Below are 17,013 nucleotides of genomic sequence, written 5' to 3' on the forward strand. Positions count from 1 at the left end.
TGAGTCCTGCACCCTCGTTAGGAATTTCTAAGCTTGGTGAACAATATATAGTGTATACATTGTCCAGACTTCAGTTCCTATTGTGGAGAGCACATCAAACCGTCACATGAACACTATGTAGAGTCAAGAAACTGAACCGATTAAAATATAGTTTGTTTAAATATACTTTCAATGATGAACGAGTACTTATTATATTCGTACAAATTTAAAAAATAAATCGCATGTGTCTATTTAATTTTGAAATCCGGATCTTGATTCATGAATAATAAATTTAAAATTAAAACACACCTCTTTAAAAGAGAACGATTAAAGGCCTACCTTCATTTATAATTCGCGTGAACAAGGTAATGGTTTAGTTGAAACAAATTGGACTAACAGTTAAAAAGGTGTGTCAGGAGGAATTTGATATTATTAATTCGATTAATAGTGTAAAGAATTGAGGATAATATTGAACGAAAATACGTAACCGAATACTGAGAAAGAATCTGCTAAGACGGACGTTAAAAAACATATTAACAGGCTATAAATTGGCATGTTTCTCATGGTATTGTAAATCAAAACGTGCTGGATATCAGAGAAGTGCAGGCGTCATGAATATCTATAGCTCCCCCATGATAACTATGTAAGTATTTATTACTCAAACCTTAAATATAAGTGCTGTTAAAAAATGAATCACATAATCTAATGATAATCATTTGTATTTAATATAATATATAGTAATACGTCCTATTAAGGCCAAGGATTTTGAATGATTTTTTCCGCAAAGTTTTTGTTTACCATTTAAATTAGTAATAACCATTGCAAGTATACGTAGGTCACACTAAAAGTTTTGCGTAACTAAAAAAAAACAACATGTTATAAACAAAATATTATAATCATTGCTTTTTAAAATACTCTCCTTTACATTTTAAATATTTCTTCATGCGATCGAACCATTTTTTTAAACAGGAGAACCACGGATCTGAAGGCATGTTTTCTACGTGCTCATTGAACGCTATCACTGCCTCTTCGGAATTGGTAAAAGTGAAACCTCTCATCAAATCTTTGATTTTGAGGAAAATACAGAAATCACAGGGAGCTAGGTCGGGGCTATGTGCAGGATGGGTGACGAGTTGTACTTTTTCGGAAGCTAAAAATGATTTAGTTTTGTTGGCCGTGTGTGAAGAAGGGTTGTCTATAGTTTATGGTTGGGTATAGTTTTGTACCAAGAGACTTGGAATTTGTATGTGCAGTTTGGAAACCTTTTTATCAAATTAAAGTTGATCGTTTAGAAAGAATTCAAAAAAAGTTTATTAAGGCTCTAGAATTTAGAACTGGACATGATAAATACATTAATTACCAATTATCATTAGACAAACATAAAATAGAATCTCTATCATACCGTCGTGACAAATTCGATATAACCATATTATATAAAATCATAAGTTATGTCATTGACGCCCCTGCGTTATTACAGAAGATTACATTTAGGATACCTCGTAAATGTGAACGTGACAGTAAAGAAAAACCTTTATTCTCAATTCCGATCAGAAGATCTTGTTTTACCCACAAAAGTTTCATAAGACGTGCCTGTCGACTTTATAATAACTCCTTTAATCATATTGATATATTTTGTAACTTCATAAATAAATTAAAAACATACCTTAAAATCTAAAACAAAAGTGATAAATTTAAATAAGTTATATACTTTCCTATAAGATTTTATAGTATCTATACATATTTTATATACTTTATAAAATTCACCTTCTTACACGTAAAATTTATGTATATATATGCTCCATAACCTGTATATAACACAGGAAACTAAAGGTTTATATTAACTCATAGTTATTAAAATAGTTGTATGAAACTGTTTGATCCTTATATAAATAAATTAAAAAAAAGGAGGGTTGTCATGATTACACCCTGGAAAAACAAATGGTAATATACCACTCGGCATTAACAATCTTTTAACTCTGCATGAATACACGATAAAGACAAAAAGTTTATTTAGAATAACTTTACTTCACGTTTATTAATCCTTTAAAAAGTTATATATTTAAATATGTAAGACTCGCGTAGATCAAAGAAAATACTAACCGATTGACAGTTTATCAGAGTCTGTGTAGCTAATAGATTAAACACATGGATGGTTGATTTTTTTTAATATCTATCGGTGGCAATGCAATATTACCAAAGCGATACGACTCAGTATTGAACATTGCTTCCTTGACCATAATATCAATTCAATTGCGTACTTCGCATCTCTTGGATTCTGATATTGCTTGCGTGTTGTGTAATACACTAACAATGTGCGTACGAGTATCAGATGAATATGGATGTTTGTTTCCGAGTCATGGATGTTTAAATGTATTTATGTATGTTTATATGAATTTATGTATGTTTTAGTAAGTATATTGTATTAAATATATCATTGTCTTGTAACCCATAACACAGGCTATATATGCTTAAATTGGGGCAAGATAATTTGTGTGAAAAGTGTGTCAATATTATAATATTATATTATCAGCTCCGACGCGTAACTGGAGTTTACTCCTTAAAAACGATTATCTTAAAATATATATAAAAGGCATTTATTTTCTCAAAATGGATTCCTTTAGAATTCTTTTTGATGTCATTTCTAATATACTATATGCTACTACTACTTCGGAAACAAATGGCGCTCTGAGAGAGAAGAAGCGGCGCAAGAAACTCTCACAGCATTCTTTTTTTACGCTCTTTTTATCTCTCAATATTATAGTATCACTGCTATTGCTATAAAATAATCATAATCTAGTCCCAGGTTGTCGGATCACTTAGACATTCAGTTGTGAAATAGTAATGGATTTACGACATTTTTTAATAAATCATTTAAATTTATTTATAGATAATGCCTGAGCAGTGGCTGAAACTTTATTATAAAAGTGTATACATTTACCCATAAAGCTATTATGTATCTTATGAAGCTTACTAGAATAATTTACAAGCAATCCCTTATTTCTAGTGTTATAATAATGAAAATCATTATTACGAGTTAAAAGGTGACGATTATTGTGAACGTATATTAATTTTTCATAAATGTACTGACAATGAACAGTCATAATTTCTTTAACTTTTTCTTTGAGAGACTGTGATAGGTAAAAGGTAAAAATTAAATTCATATTATATTCATATATTTCTTCACATTAATTTGATTAAATATATAACTTTAATTATGGTACATAAATATATATGTCTTACATTACATTATTTATTTCGGAAATAGTAACATCATTGGTAAATAGTGTGACAATAGGCTTATGAAAACTAAAAAACGATACATGAACCACGGACTAGTAAAAAAAGAAGGACTCCGCACCGTGATATTAGGAAGTGAAGCACCTTTATGCTAGTGTGTATCAGGTAACGGGCTATACCAGTTACACAACTTTTTCTCCCTTGAACAATCATATATCCACAAATACTTTTATACTATTATTGTTTTTACACTTTTTCACAACGCACGACGGCATTTTTAAAATATTTTATTGCGACGCAAACTGATCTGTCACAGACGATGGCAAAAATCATAATGGCGGCCGATCGGCTTGTATTACTGTAAGTGTATGCGTGGGGTATGTATTTACACGTTTACCGGCTTGTTTTGTTGCCTCACTGTTGTGTAAGGTGACACGGAGTTCTTATTTTTTTACTCGTCCGTGACATGAACATCACAAGTTACGTGAGTTGCGAATAGTGAAAACATTGTATCAAAAGTTGTAACATATCTAGTTGTACCCAGTGTTCTGCCAGAAGCTAGATTTAAGTTGAGTTGTTCTTTCAAAAAGTGTACTCCGTGCCGATATCGGGAGAGTAGGGAGCGATAGAAACGTGACCCCTCACTTTTTGTTAACATTAGCCTATCTTAAGTTTTTTTGCGACTTAAAAAAGTATTATATTAGTCCGTCAATCGTCGTCATTACGATACAAGTGCGAAAAGTAGGCCGCACGAGTGAAGCGAGTCTAGCATGACCTACGTGCGTACGAGTATTGTATACTATTTTTCGTATTGAGTTGAGCAAAGTTTGATCACTATAATTATTTTCAAACATTCCCGTACGCTCATACGTACGTATGTACGTATATTTCCGCACGCTCGATTACATTCCCGCACGCTCAGCTACATTCCCGCACGCTCTTGTCAACGTGTGGGAAAGTGGTACTTTGCGAACGCAAATGCATGCGTAAAATCGAACTTTGCGCACGATAATAGGAAAAGAAACTTCCAGAAATAGAAAAAATATATTCAATAATCTTAATTTTTATTTTTAATATATTCAAGCCGGGTTACATAAACTAATTAAAATAACACTTTTATTGCACCTTAATCAAATTAATGTGTGATTTTGACGGTTCGTATTTTATATAATTGAGTATTTAATTAATTACCTACATAGATATGTAATCATTTTATCTTTTAAATATTACAAAAAATGTCAATCAACTGAGAAGGACTAGTTTTAAAGGTTACTGTTAAGTTAATTTATTAACGCCTTAAGTATTCTACTTACTTACGCACTTAACCGCAGCTCGAGTGAATTTTATGTGGAAAGATGCATGCCAAGGGGAAATGGGAAACAGATAAGTGGACCAGTGGGAGGTTCCTTTGCACAGGATGCCAGCTAGTGTATGGGTACCACAACGGCGCCTATTTCTGCCGTGAAGCAGTAATTCAAATTCAAATTCGAATATTTTTATTCAAAATAGGATTCAAGATCACTTATTGAACGTCAAAAACTACTACCCATTCTAAAGAGATTGCCTCAGACCTGAGAAGAATGGGCGCAAGAAACTTAGCGGGCTTTTTTTTAAATATAAAAATATGGATTACAATGTGATATCGTACAATAAACATTTATAATTAAAGAGCCTGAGGGTGTTCGCTTTATTATAAAATCGTTTTTGCTATAGTAACCTTTCCCACACAAATGTTTTTAAACAATTCTTTTAAATTTCGTAACATGTGTAAGAATTTCTGTATATCGGTCTGAAGGACGCCGTAGCTAGTGAAATTACTGGACAAATGAGACTTATCATCTTATGTCTCAAGCTGACGAGCGCAGTTGTAGTGCCACTCAGAATTTTTGGGCTTTTCAAGAATATGGAGTGCACTGCATCGTATTGGGCAGGGCGTATCAATTATCACCAGCTGAACGTAGTGCTCAACTCGTTCCGTATTTGCATTTAAAAAAATTGCTAAAATTTTGTTGCTAATTAGTACCTAAAGCGGCGATTTAGTTTCTTGTGACATTTGCACAAAATCGCGTCTACTGCTAGTTTCATACAAAGCTAGCATAAAAACATGGTAAATCGGTGACCCTCTAATCAACCAATAAGCCAAAATTTGTAGCTTTTTTGTTGCTAATTAGTACCAAAAGCGGCGATTTTGTTGATTTTGCAATTTACAGAATATCGCGACTATTGCTAGTTTGATCAAAGAATATTTAAAACGCAAAATCAATGAAAGAAATAGGGACTCTTGCGAAACACGAACTTGATTTTTGCATTGGGCTGTCTTAGTTAAAGCTTAGCATAATTTCAGCTTTGAAATGACTACAAAAACGAAATCAAAGATTATGCTAAACTTACACTCAGCAAAGATTTACGTAAGTAAAGTTTGAGCAAAGTTTAAGTAGCTGCGCTCTATAGATCGCAGCCTTAGTTTTATAAATTATATGAATTACACTGTTGTAAAAGTTATTTATAGTTTTTCGTTTAAAGAATTATTATTCTAAAATATTTACCGGACATTGTTTGATTTGATTACAACGACGAATAGCACTCAAGCATATAATTAATATAAGGTATCTATTGTACACAATATCTACACTAACCATCACTAATATTTTGATTATGGATCTGATTTGCGGCAGGTATGTATCTATAATACTATGGCAACGCATTACTGCATTAATTTTTGTCATAACCGAGAGACGTAAATACGAATTTTGTTGTAGCGTAACCTAGCAACCGCTTAATTGGGCTTGATTGAGGTTATATCGTTTATAGTCATTTTGAATTATATAACTCATAGAGATATTAATTTGAACAGTATTATATTTTGAAATGGAGTAAAACAAAATCTATTTGTATATTTATGAATCGTGGCTCTTCTCGGTAAGGGGGTACCACAAGGGTCTATTCTTGGACCCTTCCTCTTCCTAATTTATATAAATGATCGACCTAGCCTTGTAGAAAAAAATACAAGGTAGTATTGTTTGTTGATGACACTTCACTCATATTCAAAGTGAAAAGAAGTCAAGTTTTATAGGACGAAGTTAACAATGCTCTATCTGACATCATGTACTGGTTTAGCGCCTATACCTTATTGTTAAATAGTCATAAAACGAAAGATGGGAGTATTTTATTAAAGAGAGGTTGTAAAACCGGTGGAATCTGCTATATTTATTGGCATTACTCTTGATTCCTAATTGCAATGGGGACCGAATATTGAAGGATTAAAACGTTTGTGTGGAAAAGGTTACTATAGCATAAACAATTTTCTTAATGATACCACAGACTGGAAATGAAGTGAACTGCTTTAGGCTCTTTAATTATAAATGTTTATTGTACGATATTACATTGTAATCTATACAAAAATAAATACCGCTGAGATTCCCGTTCTTCTACGGTCAGAGACCGTCTTTTTTGAATGGGTGGTAGTTTTTGACGTTCAATACGTGTTATATGTAAATGCGTTAGTGTATAAGCTATTTGTTATTATGACTATTACTATTTTGCATTACTGTTTGTGTAATTTTAAATACAGATATAGATAATAGATTAGGCTGTCTCAGTTCGTGGAGTATTAAACTTAAGAAAGAACAAAATATACAAGCAATATTAAATACAGGAAACTTGAATATTTTTTTCAGATTCTTTGTTGTTCTCTGTCAGATCCTATCACCATGTCAAGCATATCTGCAAGGTAAAGTACGAAATTTACCTGACGGTTTCCTACTCGGTACTGCAACCTCGTCTTATCAGATCGAGGGGGCGTGGAATGTTGACGGTAAGAAGCATATTATATTGGCAAGACTACATATATCTGTTAAATATTTTACATAATAAAGACATTAAATTTTCAGGTAAATCAGAGAGTGTTTATGATAATTTAACACACTCTAGGCCATGTTATAGCGCAGACTGCACCAATGGAGATGTTGCAGCAAATTCTTATTATTTATATAAAAGAGACGTTGAAATGTTAAGGGAACTTGGTGTTGACTTCTACAGGTTCTCACTGTCTTGGACCAGAATACTTCCAACAAGCTTTCCAGACAAAATAAATAAGGCTGGTGTTGAATATTACAACAAATTGATAAATGAACTGCTGAAGTATAACATTCAACCTGTAGTCACAATATATCATTGGGATCTGCCACAAAAGCTGCAGAATCTAGGAGGGTGGGTTAACCCCAATATTATTGACTGGTACGGCGATTATGCGAAAGTTGTATTCGCTCTGTTTGGAGATAGAGTTAAATATTGGATAACAATAAATGAGCCTTATCAGTTATGTAGCTTTGGATATGGTGGTACAAAATTGGCGCCAGTTTTTAACTTAACAGGAGAAGCAGATTATCTATGTGCAAAGAATTTGCTTCTAGCACATGCAAGAGCATTTCATATTTATAACGAAGAATTTAGATTTATTCAGCATGGAATAATATTTATTTCGATAAATGCAGAATGGTTTGAACCGGACACTGTAAACGATGTAGAAGCAGCTAATGATGCAATTAACTTCTGGGTAAGACCACTTTACTGTATCACATACCTAACATGCTGAAAATGGTGTTCTGTGGAAAACAGAACACCATTTCACATCGACCTGGTAGACTAATGGCTTATTCCCTTTGTATCAGCCCAACCTACAATCTCTTTTACTTTTAACCTTTCCATTTGCTTCCTTTTCGATACATACCCATTTGGATTTTTCCCAACACTTCCGTCCAGATTCACTGTACTTCGTGCAGTTTCATTAATCATATTATCTTCATGACCAAACTAGCCATCCATTCTAATAGCTATCCTTACATTTTATACTTAACACGATCAAAACAATTTTATAGAAAAAAGTCATCTAAGTACAAATAATTTTCATATTAGATGAACAATCCGTAAAGACCGCTCATTGTAAACTTAGCTACAATGCAAAGACTCATCAAAAAGTATCTTTATAGAAATAGTAATGTTCACAATTTGCCACTGTAGAATCATTCTAGTGTTTGTTATTGTTTAGGTGAAGATTATGTTGTTATGATGCGAAGCATGTTTACTGTACGGTGTCAATATACTGAGCTTTCAGCCAGGGGGCTTCTCATGTACCTAAAATCAGACTTCTTCGTTGATTGTTGGATCATTGAGTTATTAGTCATCAATAGTATAACGATTGCCTAATTTAAGGTAGGACTTTATCCTACCTTAGTAAGCCTAATAAGCTTTTACATTCGCTGTTTTTATAGTGAAAACTTTTTAACTATTTTGTGGTTATTGCAATAAGCCGTTAGTTGATATCAATGGCTTCAAAAAGACCTCTGGTTGGTCAAAAACTAATCGGCACCTTACACCGATTGAACGTGAGTTAAGCCGTTTCTATTATATAGGTGATAATGTTTCACAAAAGTATAAGTAATTTAGTAGACCAACTGTATTTTACTGAAAAGTTTCTGATTTTGCTACCTTATATCTAATCTATCTTAATAATAAGTTAATACAGCATCTATGAAACTAGCGATGCGACACCATTAGATTTATATTTTTATTTACTGGGGGGATTCACAAGCAAAGATGTACAATCAATATTTAACTTTCCTCACATGACTGAATGGTAGTTCATAACGCTTCGGAATCTATTAATTTAACAATCCTTCCGTAAAAGCCTTACTTGCATCCTTTTGCCCTGTGCTTCCCCGGGGCATAAAAGTATTAGGGAAGTTATGCCATGCCCAAGGGTGTCGTAAGAGGCGACTTGGGGTATTTACCATTGGGAGGCTCCTTTGCACAGGATGTCGGCGAGATTATGAATGTGATACCCATAACGCCGAATTTTTCTGCTGTGAAGCAGTGACGTGTAAGCATTATTGTGCTTCGGTCTGAAGAGCACCGTAACTAGTGAAATTACTAGGCAAAATAAGACTTAACATCTCATGTTTCAAGGTGACGAGCGCAATTGTAGCGCCACGCAGAACTTTTTGGATTTCTTAGAATCCTGAGCGGCACTGCATTGTAATGGGCAGGGCATATCAATTACTATCAGCTGAAAGTCCTGCTCGTCTCGTCCCTTGTTGTCATACAAAAAAGTTAGTTTGGTATATTAACCAGTTTTTTTCTTAATTTTAGTGGGGAATATATGCGCACCCCATATATTCAAAACGAGGCGACTTTCCAAATGGTTTAAAGAAAAGGATAGCTGTTATTAGTAGACGACAGGGTCTATTAAGATCTAGATTGCCAGAGCTGACGCCAAGTGAAATAAAATATATTCGAGGCAGTTCTGATATTTTTGGATTAAATCATTACTCTACATTCTTCGCATATCGCAATGCAACTACATATTCCTATTACAGTAGATTGACAGGACCATCTTATGACGCAGACGCCGGATATATGAGATACCAACGACCGGAATGGCAAATAGGACAATCGAATTCAACTTTGGTAAGTAAATAAATTACATAAACTTAAATAAAATTAAGTCATCGTATTGTTTAAGAATATGTATAGTGTATATGTATATGTGTGTTAGTGGTCTTATAAATTCTCTATTTTATGGTATACTAATAATGTATGGATCTATTTTTTATGGAAAAGGAGGACAAACGAGCGTACGGATCACCTGGAGTTAAGTTATCACCGCCACCCACATTCTCTTGCATCACCACAGGAATCACACGAACTTTGTGAGATGACCTTATGACCAATTACCACCATGAACGACTAGCTGTCAGATCTTGCTTTGTTTTTTATGAGCGTCATCCATCTTTAGGCTAAACATCACCAACTCATCGACCATGGCGATTTTGTCAGTCATCAAATCATGTATTTGTCCCAAAGAAACCGGTATATATGATGTGAACTATTTTGTATTGTTAATAACAGTATTACTTTATCTATACTGCTGTTAAAATTTATAGCTTCTGAGAGATCAAAGTTTTTATGACCAAAAATCCTCCCATCAAGGGATTGAGTATCAATTTAATCAAATAGCAATTGCTTTTCATTATTCTCAATCTGTCCCTCTTGTCAGGGTGGTCGTGGCCGCTATGATGATGCAACATTAGTCACCGTTGGTCTCGTTTCTCCGGTCGCATTACCTCCCACGCAATGCTTCTCCGCTTTTGGCGGTTTGTTGCATTACGGGAGCACTCCACCACATTTGTCTGGCTCACTGCTTTGATCAGATCCATTCATCGCATAGTTGAGCGTCCTTTCGCTCTTTTCCTATCCACCTCACCCTGCACTACCAACCCCTCAATCGATCCTTAATTACTGAAGATGTGGCCAAAGAACTTCAGAATCCGTAATTGCACAGTCAACGGTAGCCTTTCTTTTATCTTCAGTCCTTTAAGAAGGAATTGTTGTTTCTGAAAGCCGTCCAAGTGATATTTAGGAGTTGCCTTCAACACCACATCTCTAAGGCATCAATTTTGCGACAGTATTGCAGTCTAGGAAAATGTCTAAACACAAAATTGCCTTTCATACTCATTTTTATATTTGTTCATACAGTATGTTCCATGGGGGTTCTACAAGGTTATTCTACGCATTACTAGAGAATACAATAATGTGCCAATTCTGATAACTGAAAACGGATATGCAACTCGTACTGGCTTGATCGATGAAGACCGTGTGATATATTATCGAGGTTACATATCTGCAATGCTTGATGCTATACACGATGGTGCAAATATTGTCGGCTATTGTGCCTGGAGTTTGATGGATAACTTTGAATGGTTTAATGGCTACACGTAAGTTTAAACTAGTATATTTTCTCACTAACATACTTCCTTAATATGAATTAGATCCTTATAAGTGATTCTATCAATCGGAGTTATAATACAGGATGTATCTTTTTCAAAATCAATGGGTTCGATTCCTGGCTAGGAATATTGATTTTGTTCGAAAATCCAATTATGCCGTTTTAGTTTCTGTCTAAATTGTTCCCGAGTCTCCAAGGTTAATCAAATTAAAATAAGGATTAAGGAATTAAAATCACTCATTGAACATCAAAAAACTATCACCCATTCGAAATAGTATGTCTCAGTCCTGAGAAGAACGTTGAAGTTCAGCTTTTTGTTGCAATTAATAATGATGACAACAAAAGCTCCGTACCAGGTTAATTATTATTAATGATTAACATCCATTATTTAGTTTGTATCTTAAGCTCGTATTTATTTGATTTAATTCTGGAACGGATCAAAACCTATATATACATCGTTTAGATTGATATTAAAATCTTGAAAGCATTACTCTAGAGCTCGTAAATTATTCACTTGTTTCAGGGAAAAATACGGTCTATATGAAGTAGATTTCAACGATACATCCCGTACTCGCACTCCTCGCAAGTCTGCGTATGTCTACAAGGAGATTATCCGCACTCGCACTCTCGATATGAACTACGAACCTGTTATGCCAAAACACATAAATGTCGCATAAATTATTATATGTTGAGAGGAATTAGTATCTGACTAAAGATTAATTAAATATTTATATTTTATTGTTATTGGTGAAATTTATTTCTTATGTTATTTTTTGTTCTTCTTTCTATAAGCCTTAAAAAAGATCATTTAACAGTGATGGAAACTTGATATATTCACGTTGCGTGACGTCATAAGGCTGACGACTTTTAATTGGTGGTTTTTAAAGTGTCTGTCTAAACCGGAACACTTTCTCTATTTAATGCGCGGAGATTATGAAGGAACTGAAAATATATAATAATTTTTTTCTAAGAAATCTAATAAGATAATAATACTAATAAGCACCCAGAGGCAATAAGGCTACTGGCAACCCCAGAGCTGGCAGCTATTTCGGTCAACGGATCAGCCTAGCTATGCAACGCGGAAATGCTGCCAGTATTCTTGGTACACTTTCCCGTAACGATTTTAATTTAATATAATCATAGTATTGTTAATATAGTCACAAGATTATCGAATAAGAAATCCTCTTCAATATATACCACGCAATATAATTAAAACGGGTAGGTACCAAAGAAAATATTATTTCAATTAAACAGAAGGTTAATTAAGTGGGACATTCTTGATCTTTAATAAAGCTCAATTTACTCATTGCGATATAAATTATAAATGTAAGAGTAAATGCTCTTGACCTTGTCAAAGTATAGTGTTTGTATAGTAGTGAGGGGCAAGTTCTCAAAGGCGTTGAAAGATAAAAATGTACTTAGGGCTGCAACACATAACTGCGTTGCGACGGCACAACGCAACGCGCCGCGAATCGTTGCGTTGCGGTGCCGCAAAACAAACTACTGCCGTACTGTAGGGCTGTAAGTTTTGAATGTTTGTTGATATATCTTTGCTATGGATCGCAATAAACATATAGCTCTATTGTTGCTAAGGACACATTACATTAATTTAATTAGATGACAAAGAAGATACTGGATATAAAGCTGGAATGTGTGATGTGGTGTACGGTGTGCAACCGTAAACTTCGCCGAAGCGGCGGAGGGCACTGCCGATTTTGGCGGTACGGTGCGCAACGTGGTTATGTGTTTCGGCCCTTATGTATGTATTACTGGCACAACTTATATTATGTCGGTAGATTAATTTATTCATGGTTTTTGAATAATACCTACCGTCAGACAGAGCCTCATTATTCCATATTTTATGAAAATGTTACATTCGCAATTTTTGAATGAATTTCTTATGTCTTCGCTTTCTTAATCTTCTTAATTGGGTTTATCTTGCGTGCAGTATTTTAAAGTCAAAGTCAAATAAACTTAATTTAATTATGCTTAAACCAAGCGCTTAATTATCACTATAAACAATTCTTTTAAATTGCTGAATCTACCATATGTTCGGAAAAAGTTGATCCCGTGAGAAGAACATACAGGAAACTCAACGGCCACTCTTTCAAATCAAATAAGTATTTAACAATAGCTGTAACATAACAAATTAGTTTGTAAGGTGCTGCATCCAATATATGAATAGTGTAAAAGTTAAAAGCGTTTTAATTATCAAATGCTTCATAAAATGTAACAAAAAAATATAAATAAAAATTATCGTATTTTGGATGAATCAACCATTAGAGCTTGAATTAATTGTTTGTGTAAGGATGCTTCGTGAACATGATGGTCGTGATTACTGTCACAATTAGTAATTACATCCATCAAATACAATGATTTATTAACTATAACAGGTCGATCTGGCACCACAAGCAGCAGCCGTTCAACAGTTGAAACATTTAACTCGTGATATTAAAAACCCTCGCTTTCGCCTCACTTAGAATAACCTACTTTTCACTCTTGTATTACAATGTATAATTCTGTTGTAGTATGTAATGCAAATGCAAAACATGTAGTGAAATTCGTGCTAGAGATATGTCGTAATGATGATAACAATTTCTTCTTTAACCACCGAGAGGACCTTGTTAATTAATTAATGCCTGTTCGTTAGTACATAGCAAATAACTCCGTGCCAACTGATAACTATATATAATTGTATGGCTTCATTTTTCATTTGTCCAAATTTTATTATTTGGTATCAGATCTCGCATCATATTATGTTTAAGCTATTATAATTTCAATCATGTTCAAAGAGGCAGCAAGTAAATCCGCTGGTTTTCAAGTCCGCACACTTTTAAGTGCTCCATTTGCGGCTTCAACCTTTGGCTCGGGAGTTCGTTGGCGTACCGGCGGTTTTGCTTGTAAATGGATCACCTTCTAAGACTCAAACGTTTCAAAAAGAGGGGGAGTTGACTAAGACCTGGTTGGTATTGCTAAGACCTGGGGCAAGAGTCATAAGCAGAAGATCCAAGAAAGGAGCCCTCTCAAACTCTTGAAGCTGCGTGAACACGACTCTCTCAATGAGAAAGACCATAAGCTATTTTTTACCAATAGTATGCATATATTCCGATTCCGGCCAATGGATATTGCGTCCGTCAACTTAACTCAGAACCTGGCTCGAATGACAGTTCTAGAAAGTACCGTCAGCAAGAAAAACTCAACAAAAGCGGCTTAAATTGAGAGGCCAGTAAAATTAGAAATTAAGCTGGTACTAAACTTTCGCTCCTATTTTTTTTTAAAGGCTCAGGGTCGCTTTTTTTGTAAGGCGCAGATTAAGGTGGAGCTCTTAAAAAAACATTTTGGCCCATATCTCGGAAACTATACAGCTTAGGACAAAAGTAATTTAACCACTATTTTAGAAAATAAAATTTGAGCTTTCGATAACAATTAAAACTGCATAAAAGGCATAAACACAACTTAAGTGAATATTTATTTTGAGAAGCTAAGAACCTCATAATTATGAATCAAATTTATTTAACACAATGTTAATTCTTTGGATGTAAGGTTTAAAGTTAATACGGTTAAGAAGGTCGGCTTTGGTCAACTTTTATTATACATACATATAACTACACACGTCCGTATAGATATCTACGTTCAATGTTATTATAACGCAAAAACTTCCTCGTTAGCCATAAGGCCACGTTTCTACGTGAAATATTCCTTAAGAATATTGACATAAAACATTCATTCTTCTCTAAAAAGTACGATGTAATCCTACTAATATTATAATTGCGATGTTTATGACTGTCTGTGTATGTTTGTTACTTCTTCACGCAAAACCTACTGAATGGATTTTAATGAAACTTTACAATAATATAGCTTACACATCAAAATAAAAGATAAAGTATGAATTATCCAAAATATAACGGATGAATATACTGAAATAAATCGTTTAAAATAAAAAGTTTCTAGGCGTATTATGCAAAAGTTATAGGGTAGCTCCCTAAAATATAGACGATAAATAAAATACATTTTAATAATGATAATCTTTGGATCCCACTGAACCAATTTAAGACTTTTTCGTGATAGTGGGATTTAAAAAGTACCTAAGTCGGAGAAAAAACGGTCGAACATTAAAAATAATTTATAAGGCAAAACTACGTGTGCCGGGTCAGTTAGTTATAACATAAAATTATATTTTAGTATGATATACTAATATAAATTACTTTTGTAATTATTGTGTCAGGTTTTATTTCAAAAATTATTGTGTTTGTTTTATAAGCCTTGCTGGTAAATTTACTTTATAAGTTGAATCAAAGACCTAGACTTACAATATAAAATAAATAAAATAAAAAAGACTTTTATTTGAAACTCTATGTATGTGTTAGTTCTGTTTAGTTTAATCTATGTTAATTATTTGTCTCTTACTTAATCTAGATTTATGTGTATCCTATGTATTATATTAAAGTATTCATACTTTCTTTATTTTTTATTTAATCCACTGGAACCCTAGAATGGGTGAAGGCCTCCTCCAGTGATGCCTATTTAACTCTGTCTTCAAATACTTTTCCCCAGTTTGGACGAGCTTTTGCTTTAATATAATCTTCGCAACTTGTCATACCTCTTGTTCTTTTACCTAGTGGGCCGTTTCAGAATCTTATTTTTTTGGTCCATCTCTGATCTGTTCGCCGCGTAACATGTCCTGGCCACTTCCATTTAAATTTTTGTGCGTAACGCAGAGTGTTTATTGCTTTAGTTATTTTTCTTATTTTAGTGTATTCGTTTTTCATCCAGCTTCCTTATCTTTAGCATGCTTCGTTCGAGTCCTCTCTGACAGACGCTTATTTTTTTTCTTGTTTCAGCAGTAAATTACCACGTTTGGCAACCATATGTCAAACATGGCAAGAGGCTCGAGTTATTACATTTGTTTTAATGATTTGTGGGAAATTACCTTCCATTACATTTAAATTTCCTTGATTTGAGCATTTGTTCCATGTTAATTGTATTATTTTCTCTATTTCTATATTTTTTATTTTTCCTGTCGAAACTTATAGTTTTTCCCAGATGGTCATACTTTTCAACGTATTCCAATGGTTTGCTATTGACAATTAATGGTCTTTTCAAGCTATTAGGCACTGTCTTGGTCGCATGATATTCATTTCAAGTCCCACTTTTACACTAGCTGGGTATCGGATTTCTACCATGTTATGTGGTTGCTTCTTTTCCAATGTGTCACTAATTATTGTATTTATAATTGCGGAGAATAATTTGTATACACAAGATAGCAAGCTAATTGGTCGGTAGTTTCCGATGTCCTTCGGGTCGCCTTTTTTATATATTATAATACGATGTTGGGTTCGGACCATTGGGACGGTGTTTCAGAATTTTGCACAATCATGTTAAATAGTTCAGCTAATGGTACAGCCATAGTTATGTGTCCTTTTTTCAGTGCTTCATTCGTAATGTTATCGGAACCAGGGTTTTTGTCTAACTTCAGTTTCATTGTCGCTTCAATTGTTTCTTTTGCTTCTATTGGTTTGATGTTACTTTCTTGCGTGGCATCTGTTTCTGTTTTGAAATTTATGGTTGTTGTGTCTCTGTTGCTGTATATATTTCTGTAAAATTCTGTTTCGGTAGCGATGATATTGCCCCTAGTGTACAATTCTGTTTCTTTTTTTCTCAGTCTTTCTATCCATGTTGTATTAGTACTAAGGTTATATTTACTTCTTATAGGCTTTCTGCATACTTCGAGTGTTTTGTAGATGTTCTTTTATTGTATCCTGTCTATATTTTACGTTTATATATTTATTGACTCACTTCGCAATCAATTCACTTTCATTTAACTCACTTCGTGATTTGTTTTTAGTTCTCTGTAATTCTCTTCTTCTTCTTGCCGATAGTATTTTGTGTTGTTTATTTTCTTCTCTCTTTGGGCAAGCTTGTTTTAAACTAAAGGTGATAGCCTTTTCTATCCTGTCGTAGCAATATTGTATCGAGGTGTTTTAGCAGATAGTTGGAGCTGCAGATAACCGTGA

At 33.9% G+C, this 17,013-nt stretch overlaps 1 protein-coding gene across 1 annotated transcript; it reads left to right on the plus strand.

Annotated features, from left to right (window-relative positions):
* Positions 1–381: 381 nt before the first annotated feature.
* On the plus strand, positions 382–11,743 carry LOC126969233 (myrosinase 1-like). Its single transcript, XM_050814587.1, has 6 exons — positions 382–622; positions 6,894–7,030; positions 7,107–7,771; positions 9,364–9,681; positions 10,750–10,988; positions 11,523–11,743. The coding sequence occupies exons 1-6, from the start codon at positions 591–593 to the stop codon at positions 11,674–11,676; spliced, it is 1,545 nt and encodes a 514-aa protein (XP_050670544.1). The 5' UTR covers positions 382–590; the 3' UTR covers positions 11,677–11,743.
* The last annotated feature ends 5,270 nt before the right edge of the window (positions 11,744–17,013 follow it).

Source organism: Leptidea sinapis, chromosome 17 (genome assembly GCF_905404315.1).
Source record: "Leptidea sinapis chromosome 17, ilLepSina1.1, whole genome shotgun sequence".
In the NCBI taxonomy this organism is placed as follows: Eukaryota; Metazoa; Arthropoda; class Insecta; order Lepidoptera; family Pieridae; genus Leptidea; species Leptidea sinapis.

Coding starts and splice junctions, on each gene's coding strand:
- LOC126969233 (XM_050814587.1), top strand. CDS start 591: ATGAATATCTATAGCTCCCCCATGATAACTAT. Junction 623..6,893: donor AGCTCCCCCATGATAACTAT/GTAAGTATTTAT, acceptor TATTTTTTTCAG/ATTCTTTGTTGTTCTCTGTC. Junction 7,031..7,106: donor GGGGGCGTGGAATGTTGACG/GTAAGAAGCATA, acceptor TTAAATTTTCAG/GTAAATCAGAGAGTGTTTAT.